At 35.8% G+C, this 17,855-nt stretch overlaps 1 protein-coding gene across 4 annotated transcripts in view; it reads right to left on the bottom strand.

The window, feature by feature from the left end:
• Positions 1-17,855, bottom strand: part of ULK4 (unc-51 like kinase 4) — a 219,601-nt gene that overhangs the window by 179,984 nt on the left and 21,762 nt on the right. For all 4 annotated transcript variants that reach the window (XR_005857729.2, XM_025147506.3, XM_418812.7 and 1 more), the window contains exon 18: positions 3,414-3,521. Coding sequence is in view for 3 of the 4 variants with exons in the window: in XM_025147506.3 (XP_025003274.2) it covers positions 3,414-3,521 (108 nt within the window). In the remaining variant the exon portion in view is untranslated. The remainder of the gene's footprint in view (positions 1-3,413; positions 3,522-17,855) is intronic.

A 17,855-nucleotide genomic window follows, 5' to 3' on the forward strand; every position in this document is an offset into this window, starting at 1 on the left:
GGTCCTAATATTTCTTAGTTTCATTATTTCCTTCCAACTCACACACAAAGAGTGATCTTGGGCTCCTCTCAATTATTTTGATTACTTCAGAAAGTGATGACTGATTATGAAATGCAATAACGCTTCTGTTTAAACATGATTTAATTACACCAAACAAAATAATTTTGTTTGTCAACTAAAATAAAGTAAATTTGCTTTGGAAAAAGATATTCAAAGTCATTCAGAGAGACAAAAAGTACTTAATTGAACTTACTGCACAGAATATCCTTTATTACAAAGAAACACTGTTCCAAGACCCTTATGTATATTTCCTTGAAATCACAGTTAGAGACACTGATTAACTGCTAGTTGAATCAGCATTTTGATTCTGCAATCAGAAGTTAATTAACTTCCTTTTTTTTCCCCCCCTCCCTCAAGCAGTCTACTGTAAATTTTCAAATTTAAAAGTGGACATTTGGATATCATTGAGATTTAGCCAAAGCAAGCTCCATAATCTAGGCTAACAGCAATTGTGAAAAAAAAAAATAGTGTCTATCTGGAAAGGGAAGGACAAGACCAAAAGTTAGGACAGTTAACGTGTCAGCTGGTCTAGTTGTTGGTCAGTTGGTCTAGTGATTGGCGACCCTGCACATAGCAGGGGGGTTGAAACTTGATGATCATTGTGGTCCTTTTCAACCCAGGCCGTTCTATGATTCTGTGATAAGATTCTATGAATAAAATTACAGTCTATGCCAGAACCAGCATGAAGCTGTTTCTCATTTCAGTCATCTAATTGAATAAGAAGCTTTGTCCAGTTTTTTCCCCACTACATGCATTAAATGTGCTAAAAAAATAAAAGCATTAAGAAATGACACAGTCTTTAAATATCAATATCATTTCTCAAACTGATGAATGCCTTTCTACCAGGCTTAGTCTCAAGTCAGAAATTAAAAAAATGAAATTTAGCACCAGTCTTAATTATCTAAACATGCTTACAGCTTTTTGCATCTAATAAGTCTACACACATCACCAAACTTTTGAAGAGATTCCTAGTTTTTGTTCAAAGCTCCTGTTGATTTGATTAAGCTTCAGGCTCTCCATTCAAATAAAACAAACAGTACGAAAGGAAGAAAAATATTACATAGAATTTGAAAGTTTTCCCTTAATGCCATTTACTTAAGAGGACCAGAACATCCTCTCTGTAGTCAACTGACGCTGCTTACAATTTGCTCTTGGCTTCTTTTTGGAAGAGAAATACAGATACAGAGTGCAAGATTACATAAATGAGATCTCATATGCAGGTGTACACCCAATATCAGCATTAAGGATTGCAAAGGAGCACTGTGATTATTTAGACTTTTTTCTGGTATTTTCTAAAGTGCAGAACTGCAACCAGGGACCCTGTAATATAACTTAATGAATCCTGTTGCACCTAGATAGTTGACAGATTAAGCATCCGATCATTTATGATTTACCAAATGCTCATGCTAATTGAAAAATAAATTATCATTACCTAATAGGGAAGTAGGATGTAGAAGCGCTTAGGAAACCTCAAGAGGAAAAAAACAAATAAATAGAAGCAAGGAACATCCCCACAGGTTTATGGCTCAATTGGTAAGTGTTTATAAAATACAGTTGATGTTTAATTCTTAATGAATCAGACAGTTCTATTCTCTTAAATTAGTTAAGGCATAAAGCTTTGCTGTTTGAAAATATAAGTTGGGAACAAACATTTCTGTTAGCTCTTATTACGCTACTACTTGGTGTATGATCTTGACAAGGTCACTTCATACCCTGTTCTGCAGTTTACACAGCAATTAAATGTCTACCACACTATAGTATTCTGAGGCTGCATATGTACAGTGTAAAAAAAAAACTTTTAAATAAAGAGCTCTGCTTAAAAAAAGAAAAATAATGATATGACTGAAGTGTTAGTTTCTCCAAGCACAGAAATCACACTGATATATTTGAAGTTCTAAGATGCAGTGCCTTAAGATTGTAAGTGCAGAGAAATCTTCCTATTCTCTAATAACTTTCTTAGAACTCAGAGCAATTCAACACATTGCTTCCCAAAACACGATAGAGAGCGTTCATTTAAAAACAAGTTATTATGTTTCAAATATTGTGAAGCTTATAAATGCATGCAGACTTAACAGTTTTTCAGCTCATGTTTTCATAGGAAAAGGATGTGTTGGGGTTACACGTGCTAATCTCTTCAGTTGTAGAGCCAACATAGACAGATTTGTTTTAATCACTAAGGATTAATTTCAAAATAAAACCAAGCAGTGCAAAATATTCTTGCCATATATAATCTTCAAGTTTGAGTTTTTATTAATGGTTAAAAATGAAATAGCTTGCAATCTGTCTGATAAGTATGACTTTTTCCCCCCCTCAGGAAAACACAGAAAAAAGTGAAAACATCTAAAATAAATTGTCACTGTAGAAGTACTTTCATAACAATTTCTCAGTATGAGAACGTGTTCTGTGACTTCACATGTTCAACAGAAATTTAAGTAATTGTCTAACCAGCAAATGATGCTTGCTATCCTACAAAAAACAAAGCAACCGCTTCATTCTGTGGGACACGAAAAGGAGATAGAATATCAGGAAGCCTAAATACAAATCTACTCGGTGCTTTCACTCTTTCAACAAGTAACCTCACACACAAGCTGATAACTAAGGTCACACCATTCAGACCAATGAGATGATGCAGTAAATACGGGCACTTCAGGGAGGCAGCTAAGTTAGCCCTAAGTTTCTTCTGTTTGAAGTCATGTTTGCCTCTAATTTAAAAAAATAAGTATCTTATTCTTGAAATAAGTGAAAAGAAAGATAAGGGTTTGCAAGAGCTGTCATCTTCAATTCTACTATTACTAGCACTTCTTGTTTACAAGTAACTTATTCTTAAAGCATATTAATATTTTTAGACTGAAGGTTTAAACCAGTTCTAGTTAGGCATGTCCGTTATTCCATCTGACATTAGCCAGATCAGTCCAGTCTCTTTTCCACAGCACTGTGAATCCAAACTTGCTGGGATAAGATCTAAACTGAACTAGATACATGAATTTATAGGTATCATAGGTTGTCCTTATACACACTGTTTAATCAAAATCTCTAGCTAAGATAGGCTACCTCTTAGATCTGCAGGCTGGAGGTCAGCAGTCATTATAGTGACTGAAAGAATTGTTTCATGAAGTTAAAATTCTATATTTAAAGAATGCAATTAAATTTACATCAGATAATGTAAATTGGCTTAGTATGTTCCTTAAAAAGTAAAAATATATATATATATTACATTACAGAACATACAAGGACAAGAAACTCTTAAGAATACAGACAACAGAATCTCTTGATTTTTTTTAACCTATTTCCCATAGTAATTTTTTCATTATAATCGATTAAAGAAAGTTGTAAGGATCATTTGACAGCCTTACCTCGCTGGCTACGAGATAAAGAAGCTCCCCAAGTGCTGGTAAAAGGCACTGTTTCAATTTGCTATTTCTGAAGTTCTCTCTAATGAGTTCAGTCAGAAGTATAAATGCCTAAAATATAAAGAAATGATATAACAACATGCATAATCCTTTCTCAAGCAAAATGTATCATTAAAGGTTACAGCAGCTTTATCTGAAATGCCATCTTAATGATATACTCTTCAATTCTGCTAAACAGCCATTTGCAAAGGATTTAGTAAGAACAGAGGGAAAACTATGATTATAACACATTTATATTCAACATGGACAAAAATACAATATGTAAATAGCCTAGGTGATATACTGTCACCATCAGGTTACAAAAACAACAACAAAATACTGTATTTTGTTTAGATATTAAAGCAGCACATACAAACCCTTATAATTTTTCCTCCCAGAAAACACTTTCCCACAAACATCAAGTTAAAATCTGGCCTACTTGACTAATGCCAGACTCACTCTCAAAAGCAAGAGACCACTTTACCACACATTAAACTGAAAAGTGTGTATTCTTCTGGCTGAGATATTGTCAAGACTCCAAATATGCTCCCTTACATAGCAATCATATAGCTACAAAAGGCAGCAGAGTGGCAGTCTGACAGACTGGCGTCCAACATGGAAGCGTGTATGACGCAAAGGGGTGGAATTGAATTCCTCCACACAGAAACAATTGTACCCATTGACATTCATTGACACATGCTGAACATTTACAGAGACCAAACCATGGATGTGAACACAGTGAGGCAGAGGGTGGTGTGTTTCAGCAGGGATGACAGTAACCTGAAAGACACACCATGTTCTGGACAGCCAAGCACGGCTGTCACATTACACAACACGGTGTGTTTCAATAAGTTCAGCCTCTGCTACTGCTTTTGTCACTTCATACTTGAACAAGAAAGTTGATGATTTAACAAAGTTTAAATAAGTTATTTTCCTCCCTGTGCATTAGGAAAAAGACCTGGAAAAAAGGTAGTCAGCTGTTCAATAAACTGAAGTTTTCACCTGATTAAAACAACTGATTTGTTGAACAGACCATCTGAATAAAGTCACTGACTGACTTCTGATAAAACTGTTGAATCTTTGTTTAAAGATAGCCTAATGAATGAATTGCATGATTTCTTTTCTACTGATTACCTCCATTCATCATTTATACGTTTACTCACTGAAAGGTAATTTGAGTAACTGCAAACAGGTACACAACAAGAAACACACCGTTACCAGAATCCAAAGATGTACAGAACTACGCGGGAGAGCTAATGCAGAAGGCAATGAACAAACAATTATTATGTTACAGAAGATACTTGCTATTCTTAAAGATGTTTTTGGTATTTTAAATACAAACCTATTGTATGGGAACTGTTGAATCACGGCCTGAACCTCTGATCGCCACCTGAGGCGAGCACTGAGTCAGCCACAGGAGCACAGGTGAACGCAATTTCACCTGAGTGATCAGAAGGGGTGGAGCCAGGCTGCACCTCTCCTAGACCCCATTTAAGGGCTGACTCCCAAGGAGGAAGGATTTCTATCTGGAGATCACTCCTTTTGGAGCCCTTCTGTGAGCCCAGGACATGGGTAAGATCTTTATGTCATTTCTCCTTTGTAACACAATAATCTCTCTGGTCCAATACCTGTATACCATACACCTATATTTACTATAGACACATAATCCCTCCTCTTTAAATCATATACAGCCCAATGCTTGCAATGTGACTACTCTCTGCTGAAAGCAATTGAGTAATCAAACATTATCTAAGTGCAGGATCTCACAGAGCATGTCACATACTGATCAGAGAGCTTGTGCTGTTCACCTTACTTAAGCAGCAGCTCTTCATATCCTCTGCAAGAGAAGCTATGCAATGGGAAGTCACATTGCAACATCTATACTATATGCACAATATAATCACATAAAATAAATCTAGAATTATGTTCATGAGTTCTTTACATAGTAGTATATATATATATTTTAATGATGCATATTAAGTGTCCTAAAAGGAGGACAGCAAGCTACTTCCTGATATGTCACATACACAAATTACTTCTGTTCCTAATAACAGTGATTTTTAATGGATTTTAAATACTTGCTCATTCTTTCACAAGGAAATGAATATAATGTTGTATGGGAACCGTAGAGCTTTCCCCTGCAAACCTGGAATCTTCTGATATGGGTAAACAATCTTCTTCCCTTCTTTTATAGTACCTTTCTACCATGCTGATCCTTCTGTCATTACAGATATAGTGAAGCACCTTTTCTATTATGCTGATCTATCCAATTGCTACAAGTGTAAATAACCACATGGAAAATAAATCTGCCCAGAGATTTAGATACCAGGTTAAAGCATAGTATGAATTTTAGGCAAATGAAGTTTATTAGCTGGAGAAAAAAAGTACAAAAAAAAGCAAATTTCTGTTAATTGCACAGTCTGACAAATAAAATTCTTTTCTCAGCTAAAACACATTCTTTCCTTTCAACCTCTCTACACTTTCCATTTCAATGATGTAAGTAGTAATGATCTTCAATTCTTACATCTGCTAAAAGCATGTTAAATTTAGTATAGTACTTAGACCTCTTACACTAGCTGTCAAGCTAAAGGGATGCAGCATAGCTCTCATAAGAGAAGAAAGATGCTTAGTTCATATCTGGATAGACAGTCATTACCTTCATTTACAACAATAGTATGTGGAGTTGGTATATTATCTGTAGCAGATTCTCAACCCATTTCAAGTTACATCTAGAAGTTTCCCTGCAGTCTCATCAGTCCAGAAGTAGAATTATAGCATATTCAAAAAGAGGTGGTATTTTATACATTACAATTTAAGTGGCAATGTTCAGATTTGTAATATTACTGCATCTTTAATCTGTTAGTATGAATGCATTAGCAGAAAGTAAAAAGTTACGTTTGTAATTCTGCAAACTCTTACAGAGATTAAAAACTGTCTATGCCTCAAGCATCATGGAAATTACTCCTCAGCTTTTTTTTTCTGCAAGCAGACGAGCACAGTGAAGCATATGCAAGTAATGCCATGGAAACCTCAATTTCCTTGGAAAAAATAAGCCTCAGCAGGCTGAGAAAGTACACTGTACACAATAACTGCATTACCATTACTCAGAAAAGAAACTACGGTTATATTTACTCCAAGTAAATATTTTTAAAATAGGATATGAAAAAGCAAGAAAAGACCAGCATTCTCTGTAGATCTCAAACACATTGCCTACTTTCCTCTCACTAAGATGCATAGTTAAAACATTAAAAGGGATAGCTTAAGCAGGTGTTGGATCCAACTGTTCCTGGGATTCTCTACATTTCAGTGAAAGCTAATTAAATATCCAGTGAATGAGTGGCTTGACTGAAGAGGGAAGTGACAGGACAAAAACAGTTCTGTCAAACTCTTCTTTGGGGCACAGCTAGAAGAAGAAAGAGTCTGAAGAAGCAAGATACTCTAGTTTTACAGATTTTACATTCAATACAGTAAAATGGGTCACAGAACAGAGAATCATAGAACGCCTGGGGTTGGAAAGGACCTCAAGGATCACCAAGCTCCAACCTACCTGCCAGAAGCAGGGCTGCCAACCTCTATAACTAATACTAGACCAGGAATACTAGAATATAGATAATCAAAGGGTAATCTGACTCAAGACTATGAACGCAGTATGGATACTTTTCAGAATGTAGAAAAAAAAATGTACAACATACTGCACAGTTTTTGCGGGAGTATAACACATCTAAGGTGCAGTATGTATAATGTTTCTTCAGGTGGAACACCATGCGTAAGTTGACTGAATGTAAGAAATCCTCCTTTCTTGAATGTTATGTAACTGTTATAGGAAAAGGCCTTCACAGACAAATGGAGCAGCTAACCTAAAATTCAAATGGAGGTTCTACTAATGCACTCTGTAATCAGCTCAAGATCCCAACTGAAAACAATGAGACATGAGCATTAGGAACTAGTAAAGACATCCTGAAAGTAACTCCTCCCACTTTATTATGCTCCATCAGATCAAAGATGGATGCCAGTGATATGACATGATATGCTTGTACGCTCCCTACAACATTCAGTTAAACATTACTGCCGTACAACATATAGCAGTAGAGAGGCAGCGTGACATAGAAGTGCATCTGGAGCAAAGGTGTGAACTGAATTCCTTCATGCATAAAATATTACGCCCACTGACATTCACCAACACTTACATTACATTTCTGGAGTCCTGTGACAGAAAGCATAACAAGACAGCAGAACAGCAAGGTCTTAGGCTACAGCAAGTAGCCTAAGGAGCTGCTTAGATGAGATAGCAGTAGGTACAGAAATAAAGGAAACTGCTTACCTTAGGAAGGCCTATAAAGCTCTCAGAGAAGTAAGAAACCTCTGCTGCCAATCCTTAAATAGGGCCTGGGAGAGGGTGGATCCTGGCTCCACCCCTTCCAATCACTCATGTGCACTGCATGCACCTGAGCTCCCCTAGGTTGGCCCTGCCTTCCCACCAGGTGTGCAATCACTGGTACAGACCAGACCATGACTTAGCATTTCCACTACACTACCACATAGAGGATGTTAGTACAGTGAAAAGTGGACTGTGTGGGTACCATTTTCCTATTGATGACATCATCATAGCAGCTATGAAGGTGTGGGTTAACTCCATTGGTGCAGATTTTTACGAGCATGGCATACAGGCTCTTGTTCATCGCTGGTGAAAATGCATAGCTACCAGTGGTGACTGACGAAAAATAGCATCTTACAGCTGAGAATTTTCTCTATCAAATAACGTTCTCGTGTTCTTTGTATCTGTTGTAGTTTCCATGGACACAAATAGAAGGCATTACTTCTGGGGCAACCTACCTAATTACAAACCTGTTACATTTACTAACAAATCAAAAACATACCAACTCAAAAACCAGCAACAAACAAACAAAAACCACCTGTGTACTGGCTTGGGATTTGTTCTGCTTAGAAAAAAAAAGTTATTTCTTCCCCCCACTGTGAGAGATGTACCCATTTAAGATGTTCATAAACAATTCTGTTTCTCCCACTTTTTAAGTTTGAAGCTTTTTAATGATGGGAAGTATCACGTAAATATGTTTGCCTGAAACAGAAGGGATGTTCTGTTTTCATTTTTGCCAGCGGCGCTAATGAAAAGGATTACTCAGGTGCCCAAGAAGTGAAGATTTCTTGAACTGGGAGATTTCTGCCTTCAAAACTGCAGTCAGTGACCATCAGCTGAAGATTTACATCTTAAAATGCTAAGTAGAGTGCTATACATCAATCTTCACAAAACAAGATTTGTCGGGTGCATCTAAACAGGAAGTTTTCTTTCCTTTTGTTCTCTTCCTTTTTGCTTCTGCATATTATTCTATTGTTATTATTTACATGTTTCAATGGTTCATTTGTGCCTTTTACAAATAAAATATTACTGGATTTTTATTCTTTTCATTAACTGCATGTGATATACTTTGGATCATCTTTTGCTTCTGGGCAATACGTTTGTCATCAACTTGAATTAGAAACCATGGTGAGGACACTACTGAAGTTCATCAATAAAACACTCATGTAGAGATGCTTACATTTATTTATTCGTGCTGTGTATCTCATATTTTTAAAAATTATATAGGCACTGAGTATTTTCTATGATTTTTCTTTGAAATCAGTACCTTTCATTGAGGGAGGTTGGAACAAATGATCTTTAAGGTCCTTTTGAACCCAAACCATACTGTGACAATTGCAAGTTCCTTCATTCTGCTCAGTGAAGGAGACAACCAGACCCAAAACCACCTGGCTAGAAATTTCTCTTTTAAGAAACAAATGGGCTTCAGGCTAATGTTCAGCTATTCAGAGGAAAAGCTGGTAGTACAACAAATATACAGTTGATCTTGCATAACACTGAGGCTTCCTTGAACATCTTTTAATGCTGTAATCAGAAGACAACGGGAAACTGAAAAAAATAGTAACTGCAGACTGGTGGTAGCTGAAAAGCCTATGACAGAAATTTGTGGTAGCCCAATTGTGCCAATCAAGCAAGTATGTGCTTCAGAGGGAGAAGTTGGATATTCTTCTCCTATTACTACCTACAGTGTGATAAATTTGCAAACAAAAGACAAAGCAAGATGGAAAAAAAGACTGTTCGTTCTTCAAGCTACATATAGTTAGTTGAAAGAGACAAACATTTCAATAACCAACTGAGTTAGCTAACTCAAAAAGAAAAGTATCAAAAAAATTAAAATCCAATTCACAGCTATGATTAGCTTTAATTAAAAACAAACAACAACAACAAAAAAACTAATAGACAGTATAGAACCACAACAGTGTACAATATAACTTTGTAAACACTATGAAAATACTAGCAAAATAATGCTAGGAAATAGAGAAGAATTGCACAGATGTGTTTTCCAGAATTAATGGAAGAAGTCATGTTTCATGTCAAGAAGGTTGTGCATGAAAATTTTTTTCAGTGTGGTCTCTCTTGTTTATAGTAGGAATTCAAACTTCATGATTCATTTTCTGTATGTGTTTCATGGGTCTGCTGATACCCACGGCAACATAAGAACCAAAAATATTTCAGTGTTTCCACAGACTAAAAAAAAAAAAAGTTGTTAGGCTATTTTAGGAACACCACTCTGCGTATTTCACCTGGCTTTTCATGCCGCATGCACATCTGTCACATATCCATTTCTTTATAAAGTAACAGATGTTGGCTCTACACTTAACTAGCATGAAAAAATAGGCATACTGGGACATCATGCATTGCCAATGTCTTAGACAAAATAAACTTTTAAAAAATCTGCTAGGAATGTCTTTTTTAATACATAAAGTTCTTTGCTTTGTATTATATCGCTTTAATATGTTAGAGATATTTTAGATACTTAGAAAAGCTCTTGACAAAGGCTCCTCTTAGTTTGAATTTAAAAAATGAAACATCAGAGAAACACACTGTTTTCAACCAATTCATTTTAAAATTTACTTTATTTTTCATTTTGTGTTCTGTAATATTTACCCACAGTATGCCAGCAAAAGTAACAAAAAGCAAAGGCCAATTTCTATGCACAATGCCAAAAATTCAAATGAAAGAACACACCTAATTTAAATCCACAACAGAATGATACATTCAGCTCTCTTTCTGCCTCATAATGCACAACCATACAGAACTCCAATATTCATGTTTTGCTGTACTGTTTTCATGAGAACTTGGGATAGAATATGTGCTGTTAAATCCCAGATGTAGCATAAAAAGAAAGAAGAATTCAGACGATTCTTCTCTCACATCTGCCTAATGGAGGAAGGTTTAGGCATTTCATCCTTCTCTGAAATTGTTTGAAATGTCTCATTCTACTCCCACCAAATCTACTAAGAGTAAAAAATACTTAGCTGCCTTGTTTTTGTGAAACCTGTCAAAACATAATAGCAAAAAAGACTGCGGTACAAATCTTTTTTTCTTAAGCAATAGAAAATGCATATATGAAAATATTTTGAATACACTAGAAGATAACATAAAAGGTCAGAGACTACTCCATTAAGTATAAGAAAACATCCTTGTAAACCAAGGATTTTCTGTTTGAATATCCTGAGAGCTAAGAAAGCAAGAGGTGAGTGAAAAAGTAAGTAATGATGGTAAAGAAGACAGTAGCCTTTATGTAATTAAGTTTACAAGTTAGCCAACTGCAAGACAGACATTCACAAGAAAGACGGCTCATTTAGCTGACAGATCTGCTTGGTAGCTGTTCAAGTATCCCTACTGCATTTTCTACATATAGATCTAGCTGTTTAAATACAAAAGGGACTGCAGCTAGTAAGTGTTCTCAGTGCTCCAGAATTTTCATTCCTCTGTGAAACAGCACTCAGTGCCCTCGAGAGGACAGGCTTTACAAAGAAAACCAGAGGTGTATTCCCAAAGGTAGATCACCAGGAAAGTTGCTTACAGTTTATTTGTTAATATCACATTCATTTAGGATAGCTGACAGGCTGACTCTCTGCATTTCCAATGCTGCAGGATAACCACCCTTATGTTTTCATGAAAATAATTGCAGGTCGCATTAAATTGGCTATACAGAATTTGAATTTACTCTTTTGTGTGTGTGTTAAATTAAAATGCACATTCTAATTTTTTTTTACACTGTGTATATTTTCATATGTATAACATATGAAAAGCTCTGATAAATCACTGATTACTTTCCTTTTAGATTCCCAAATTCCAACCAATAATGCATACACAGAATGAGACTCGAGTATATATTCTAAAACCTCATGAACACGACGCTGAAGGAGGTACAAACTAAAAGGAGTTCAGCAAGAGCCTACATAGTACAACAGCCAGGAAAACCCAGCTTCCTGCCACACAGCACATACACAACAAAGGCAGCTACACACTACTCTTCAAGTAATCATTTTCCTCTGGAAGTTAACTGGGACTGTTTATCACCCTAGGATAAAGTTAAAAAACATAAATCCTACTCAATACCTTAACATTTGTGCTCATCTTACTTAAACAATAACTACTGGGTCACAAAATTTCTTTGCATTTTTCCTGCTCTGGAAGGGGGGGGGAAAAAAAAAAAGATGACCTACTTACCTCAAAATTTTGGGGCAAATTTAGTCCTCAGTATACATTAATTACTGTTAGCATTAAAACAAATTACTGACTATAGACAGCTGCCATGCAGGCAAACTCCGTTCAACTGGAATTGTTCTCCTGTAAAAGCTAGCTGGGAATAATTTAGGACATATGAATAACCAGATAATTAAATACAGAAGTATAACTTCTACATTGTTATTTAGACAGTGATTATTTTATGGTGAAAAAATAACTAGAGTGCTACTTTTAAATATAAGCCAAATATTTTAATTAAGCAAGACTTAGAACTCCCCACTGTACATTTACATTACAATGGGCAGAAGAAAAAAAGAATTACTAGAATGTCATAAACAGCTTGAGCAGCTGCATTTTATACCACATACAATTGTTATTTCACTCTAACAGTGAAATACTATGATCTTCAGCTTCAAATACTCTATCTGTACTGCTAGAGTCATTATTTAACAGCATTTTTGTAAGAACTGTTTTATTAACTGCAGTAATATGCAAATAGCTAACTAAGAGAGCAAATGACTATGCAATATGAAAATACTGTGAAGAGGCCCAAGGTGCACACCCACCACTCAGCAACAACCAAACCATCAGTGCAGTATTAATGCTGTGTCAACTGACACCACGGTGTGGGGAAGTGACGGAAAACGCTTGTATGCATTTTGATACATTGGCTAAACACAGCACTCTGAACAGCTAAGAATTTGCAGCCATGCTTTCCATTCTGATAAAGGAATTTGAGGATAGGTTTCAAGATTGCCAAAAAAACCAACAAAACTATTTATGTTTGTGTCACCATTTTCAGTTGGCATAAATACATTCTCTGCAAAATTTCAAATGGAATATATAGAGTTGCGATCAGATACTCAACTCAAAAAGCTGATAAAGTCTCTTTACCAGGCTTTCACAATCCCTCTCTGGCCAGAGAAAAATACCCTTCGCTTCACAACCACAACTTTTTCATGTCATCTCTTTTGGATAATACACATTTTGAACAACTATTGTCAAGGATGAAGTACAAGAAGGGTAAAATTTCATCAAAAATCTCTGGACACCTTGAGAGCTCACTGAGACTTGCAGTCACAGCCATCAGACCAGGGTGATGTGTTAGTGTCACTTATCCCACTAGTTTTGGTTTTGTTCATTGTTTTAATGTTTTAAGAAAAATGAAGTGTTTTGTTACTTAATATATTGTGTAGTTTATGAGGGCTGCCCTGAAAGTAACGCCTCCTGTTTCATTATGTTGGCCCATAACATCAGAGGCAGACGTTCTAGAGAGATATGTGTTTATCGACTGAAAAATTTAATAGTGCAATCAGCAATGTAACTTACCAGTTACCAAACTGAAATGTTCTTATTTTCTACTACTAACTTGGTTTTGACTTCAAAAATAAACCAAGCCTAATTAATTTAGATTGATAGAATTAATTTTCTGAACATTAAAGAAAGAATCTTCCCAGAAATATGATAAAACATCTTAATAGTTGGTCCAGCAATCCAGAATTCCCATTTAAGGCAGATTTGTTGTCATTAACACCAGTTATATTTGTATTTCTGGCTTATTAAACTTAGGAGAACTGCTCAAATACTTGGTGAGTTTCTGCCAGCAGAACCTAATTTACCTGAGAAATATTGATCTTTTATTTGCTCATCTTCCTCCTGTGTGCCCTAGGCAAGATAATGAGCTATACACAGTGGACTAAATTGTTTATAATAAATTTCTTCAAGTTATTTTTGAGGTTGAAAGCTTATTAGGAGTCACTCAAAAAAATTAAATGTCATCTGATTGGATCAAAAGTATTAGGTGACCATCCTTGTTATGCTAGAAAGATAAATTTTCATCACAATCATTTTGCAAAACAGTAGATGTGTGTGTATGCAAACGTGCAAGTACACCTATGCATACGCTCTGATACAGCTTATGATTAGCTTATATCTACTTCCTAAAGCTTGGGTGTTTTTTTTTTAATTGGTATTATTTTTGCATAAGAAGAAACAGTGTGTGTTAAGTTAAGTGCCATTGGAGGAAACAGGCAAGGATAAACTCAAACTATGATGACTTGTGAGCAGATTTCAATAATCCTTTTACAATAAGAAATGGCAAAACTGAACAGGTTGGAATAAAAGTTCAAATAAAACCTTCCATTTTAATTTGAATCTCCTTAGAGTACAGGCAGATCTGTATAGGCCTAGAAACAGGAATAATCAGAGAGAAGCCAGGAACAGGACTAAAAGTCAGCATTGTATGAAAATTTTAATGAGAACAAACTGTATACCTATTCCAAAAGTGGAAGGAATCAGACTAGCTAGAAAAAGGAACTGTAAAGCTGAACTTATAATGATGCAGCTGTGCTATGTAAGTTGTACAAAACAACTAGCAAACTGTACCACAGGAATGAGAAATAAAAAGGCTCAAGTTGTATGCAGTTTCAACTTGGATAAAAACACATTAGGATACTCCATTGCTTTGACAAAAGATTGATGTTCTAAGATCAGTATTAGAGACATTCTGTCATTCTACATGGGATATCAAGTTCATTAATTTGCCCATGGAGTTCCATAAGCCAAATGCTTAGCAAAGAAACTTGCAGGTGAGAAAATTGTATAGCAGGGTCTCCAAACCCTCTCTCAGCAGATCAGCGGACCCATGTCTGTAGGAAAAAAGGCACAGCTCCCTAGGTCATAGTGTGAGACTGATATTTCCACTCAGCAAATTTTTAAGAGAAACAACAGGAAAGATTTTGTCTCCAAAAAGTAGGGGGCAGAAAGTGATTCCTTCAGTGGGGAAGGCTGGTCCTGTAGTTGACAAAGAAGGACACTGCTCCCAAAAGCATTTGATGAGATTGCTTTATGATCTCCTTGAGGATCACTAAAATAAAAGGTGAAGGCAGAAATTGTACATTAGAGTAGATGTGCCTATCCGGAGGAAAACACTAGGTATTCACAGAGAGGAAAGAACAATAGTTTCTTGCCATCAATAAGATAATTTAGACATACGTAGAAGCAAGGCTCCCTAACTTGGGAAGAATTTTTCTCCAAAATTAATGGAAAGCAGATTTTTCTAAGCACGAGCAGTTAATTCTGTAAGAACCAGTTTCAAGCCCTAAGTAGGGAGCTTTAGCATTTTTACTAAGATAACTAGGAATAAATAAGAAGAAATTATATTTCTGATTTGTAAAAGGCAACTCCTGGAAAAAAAAATACCAAAAAATTCATTCACTGCAACCATTAGTAGGTCAGAAAGTAATTGATCTTCAGCAACTGCTTCAACAATTTTTATTGTAACTGCCAGGTAAAAGAAATTGCACAAAATGTCTTCATTCTGACTTGGAGAATAAATATGCAAGAGATCAATTTCCCTTTCATATTCTAAGATCAGTCACTCTATTCAATGAAGTACTGTTCTAAAAAACAATTAATCGGAAATAGACCAATTGCAAATGAATTCACATTAAAATATATCAGCAGCTTTACAATATATGAGCAGAATCAAAATAGTACGTAGTTCCACTGTCACGTATATCTGTCTAGACTTTTCCAGCAGATGAAGTTATGAGAAATAGCAGCTGACTTGCATTTTATTTTTGTGTTTTAGTGACCTCTAGTGGTTATGTATGTAAAAATGTTTTTCAGAGCTCACCGTAATAACTTGGGGGGGGGGAGGGGGGAAGGAGGAGTAGGAGGACTTAATTCTTCGAAGGGCAATAAGCCCTTTAACAAACCAGTTGAACAACAAAAAACAAAAGATTAATGGTGCAATTTAACTTCAAAAATAGAGGAAATATCCTCAAATAAATGCATAACTGGGTAAAAAACAGGAAATTAAAGGGTAGATATGAAGAAACATTTTAACATGAAACAGTGAGCAGTGCTATCCTGCACGAGTCTCTCTGAGGTCCCATACTTCTTCTAAAAGTACAAAAGAAATCACAAACAACCGGATGAGTGAATAATGAAGTAACAAAACTACAAAGGGATTGTAACGCACCAATAAAAATGGAAAAGAAAACTTAGTAGACATAGCACAGCATGCACAGAGCAACAGTAATTCTGCATTTTCATGCAATTCTGAACTGACTTGGAAACAGAATACTTGAGCTGTAGGAAGGAAGTGCACAGAGATCAAGTCTGCTCAAGAGCAGTAAAAAAAAAAATGGTTAGTAGTTACTAGGAACAGAAAACAGAATGGGAAGCAAACAGAAAATCAGCTACCAGTAGATAGATCACTTATTATCTGCATGTTATTAGAAGAAGCAGTCCTTAAGCATCCCACCGTAACTCATAACTGGCACAGGTAAGATGAACATGAAAATTAGTGCTTCCTGTGTAGTGTAAGAACCAATGTGCCTCAGCATGACCCTATCAAGGGCAAGTGCACACCAAATGAGTGCTGCCTCACAGAGCATATTGTTTATCTGTGCAGTCTCTTCCCAATGGATCCTATGGATGATAAAACTTCTAAAGGGTTTAGAGGACAAGTAGATAAATTCAAATGCCTGGCTCAGGAAATCCTAGAGATGCCTATTGCTGGAGGCATAGAGCATATCTTGGAGAAATAGCAGTACGTACTTGCATTACTCCTCTGTGCTTCTCCACATATCCCATATTTGCCTCTGTACTACAGAAAAGCTAAATTAGCCCTTCAGACTGAGACAGTCGCACCAACCTTAGCTCTTTTAGTAAAGGACTTTTTTTTAAGACCTTACAGTTCTGTTATTGTATGTTATAGACTAAGGTCCTTAAGAACTGGATTACACAATCATTTTAGATTATGATGTTCTGACTAGTCACAGCTTGATCTTCACATTTCCCAAATTACATCAGCCATCAAGAAACTTCAGCCACAGCATCAGTTGGTTGATATAAGAGGATAAAATACACTATAATTTATTACAGTATACAACATTGTTCAAAATTTGTTGTTTTTGCTTTCTCTCTTTTTAAGAAGAAATGAGAAAATAATTCCAAATTTTAAAAAAGCATTACACAATATGCAATAGCTGACAGTCCCAAGGAATGATAAGCTGGCTATTCATCCAATTCCAGCAGCTTGAGGAGGGCAGGAATCAAGACTGTAGACCAGAAGTTACAACACTGAAGATACTAAAATATTAGAATTAGATGGATTTTTTCCTAATTCTAGTCTTGTAGGCATTCTAAAATATTTTTTACATTGAGATATTATTTTAAAGAAGAAAACTTGCAATAACTCTCGCTACAGCAAGCACAGCAGTCATCTTTTCAACAACAATTTAACTCAAATCCATTATTTTCCTAATTAGACCATATAAAATTAATTTTAATTTATATAAGAATTGGGTCAAAGTGATATTGAGAACTAATTTTTGTTTCTAGTACCTCAGTTTCACTGGCAACACATTTAATTTGCTTTTTTAAGCAGAGAGATTTCTAAAAATGCTGAACTATATTTATAAATTACTTTTATGTTCCTATAAAAGCAAAAGAACCATAATTATTCTAGATAATGAAATTACAAGGTACAATATTCAGTAAGAGGGGAAAAAACAAAACAACAAAAACCAACACACGGGGAACTTGAAAAAAAAAAAAAACTCCTTAAGTCTATTGCCAAAAAAGTTAACTATTAACCATTAACTACATTTACTACATATCAGATCTGCACAGTGTGAAGGCAGATGATCTTACTCCTCTCTACAGCACCCTGAGGAGGGCAAGCAGAGGGCAGTACTGGGCTTCTCACCCTGGTCTTTCAGAACAGGACAGATGGGAACAGCATAGAGCTTGGCCAGAGGAGGGTCAGACTGGGCACTTAGGAAAATTTTCTGTATCGTGAGGATAGTAAAACATTGGAATAG

The sequence above is a fragment of the Gallus gallus genome, chromosome 2, assembly GCF_016699485.2.
Source record: "Gallus gallus isolate bGalGal1 chromosome 2, bGalGal1.mat.broiler.GRCg7b, whole genome shotgun sequence".
Lineage (NCBI taxonomy): Eukaryota > Metazoa > Chordata > Aves > Galliformes > Phasianidae > Gallus > Gallus gallus.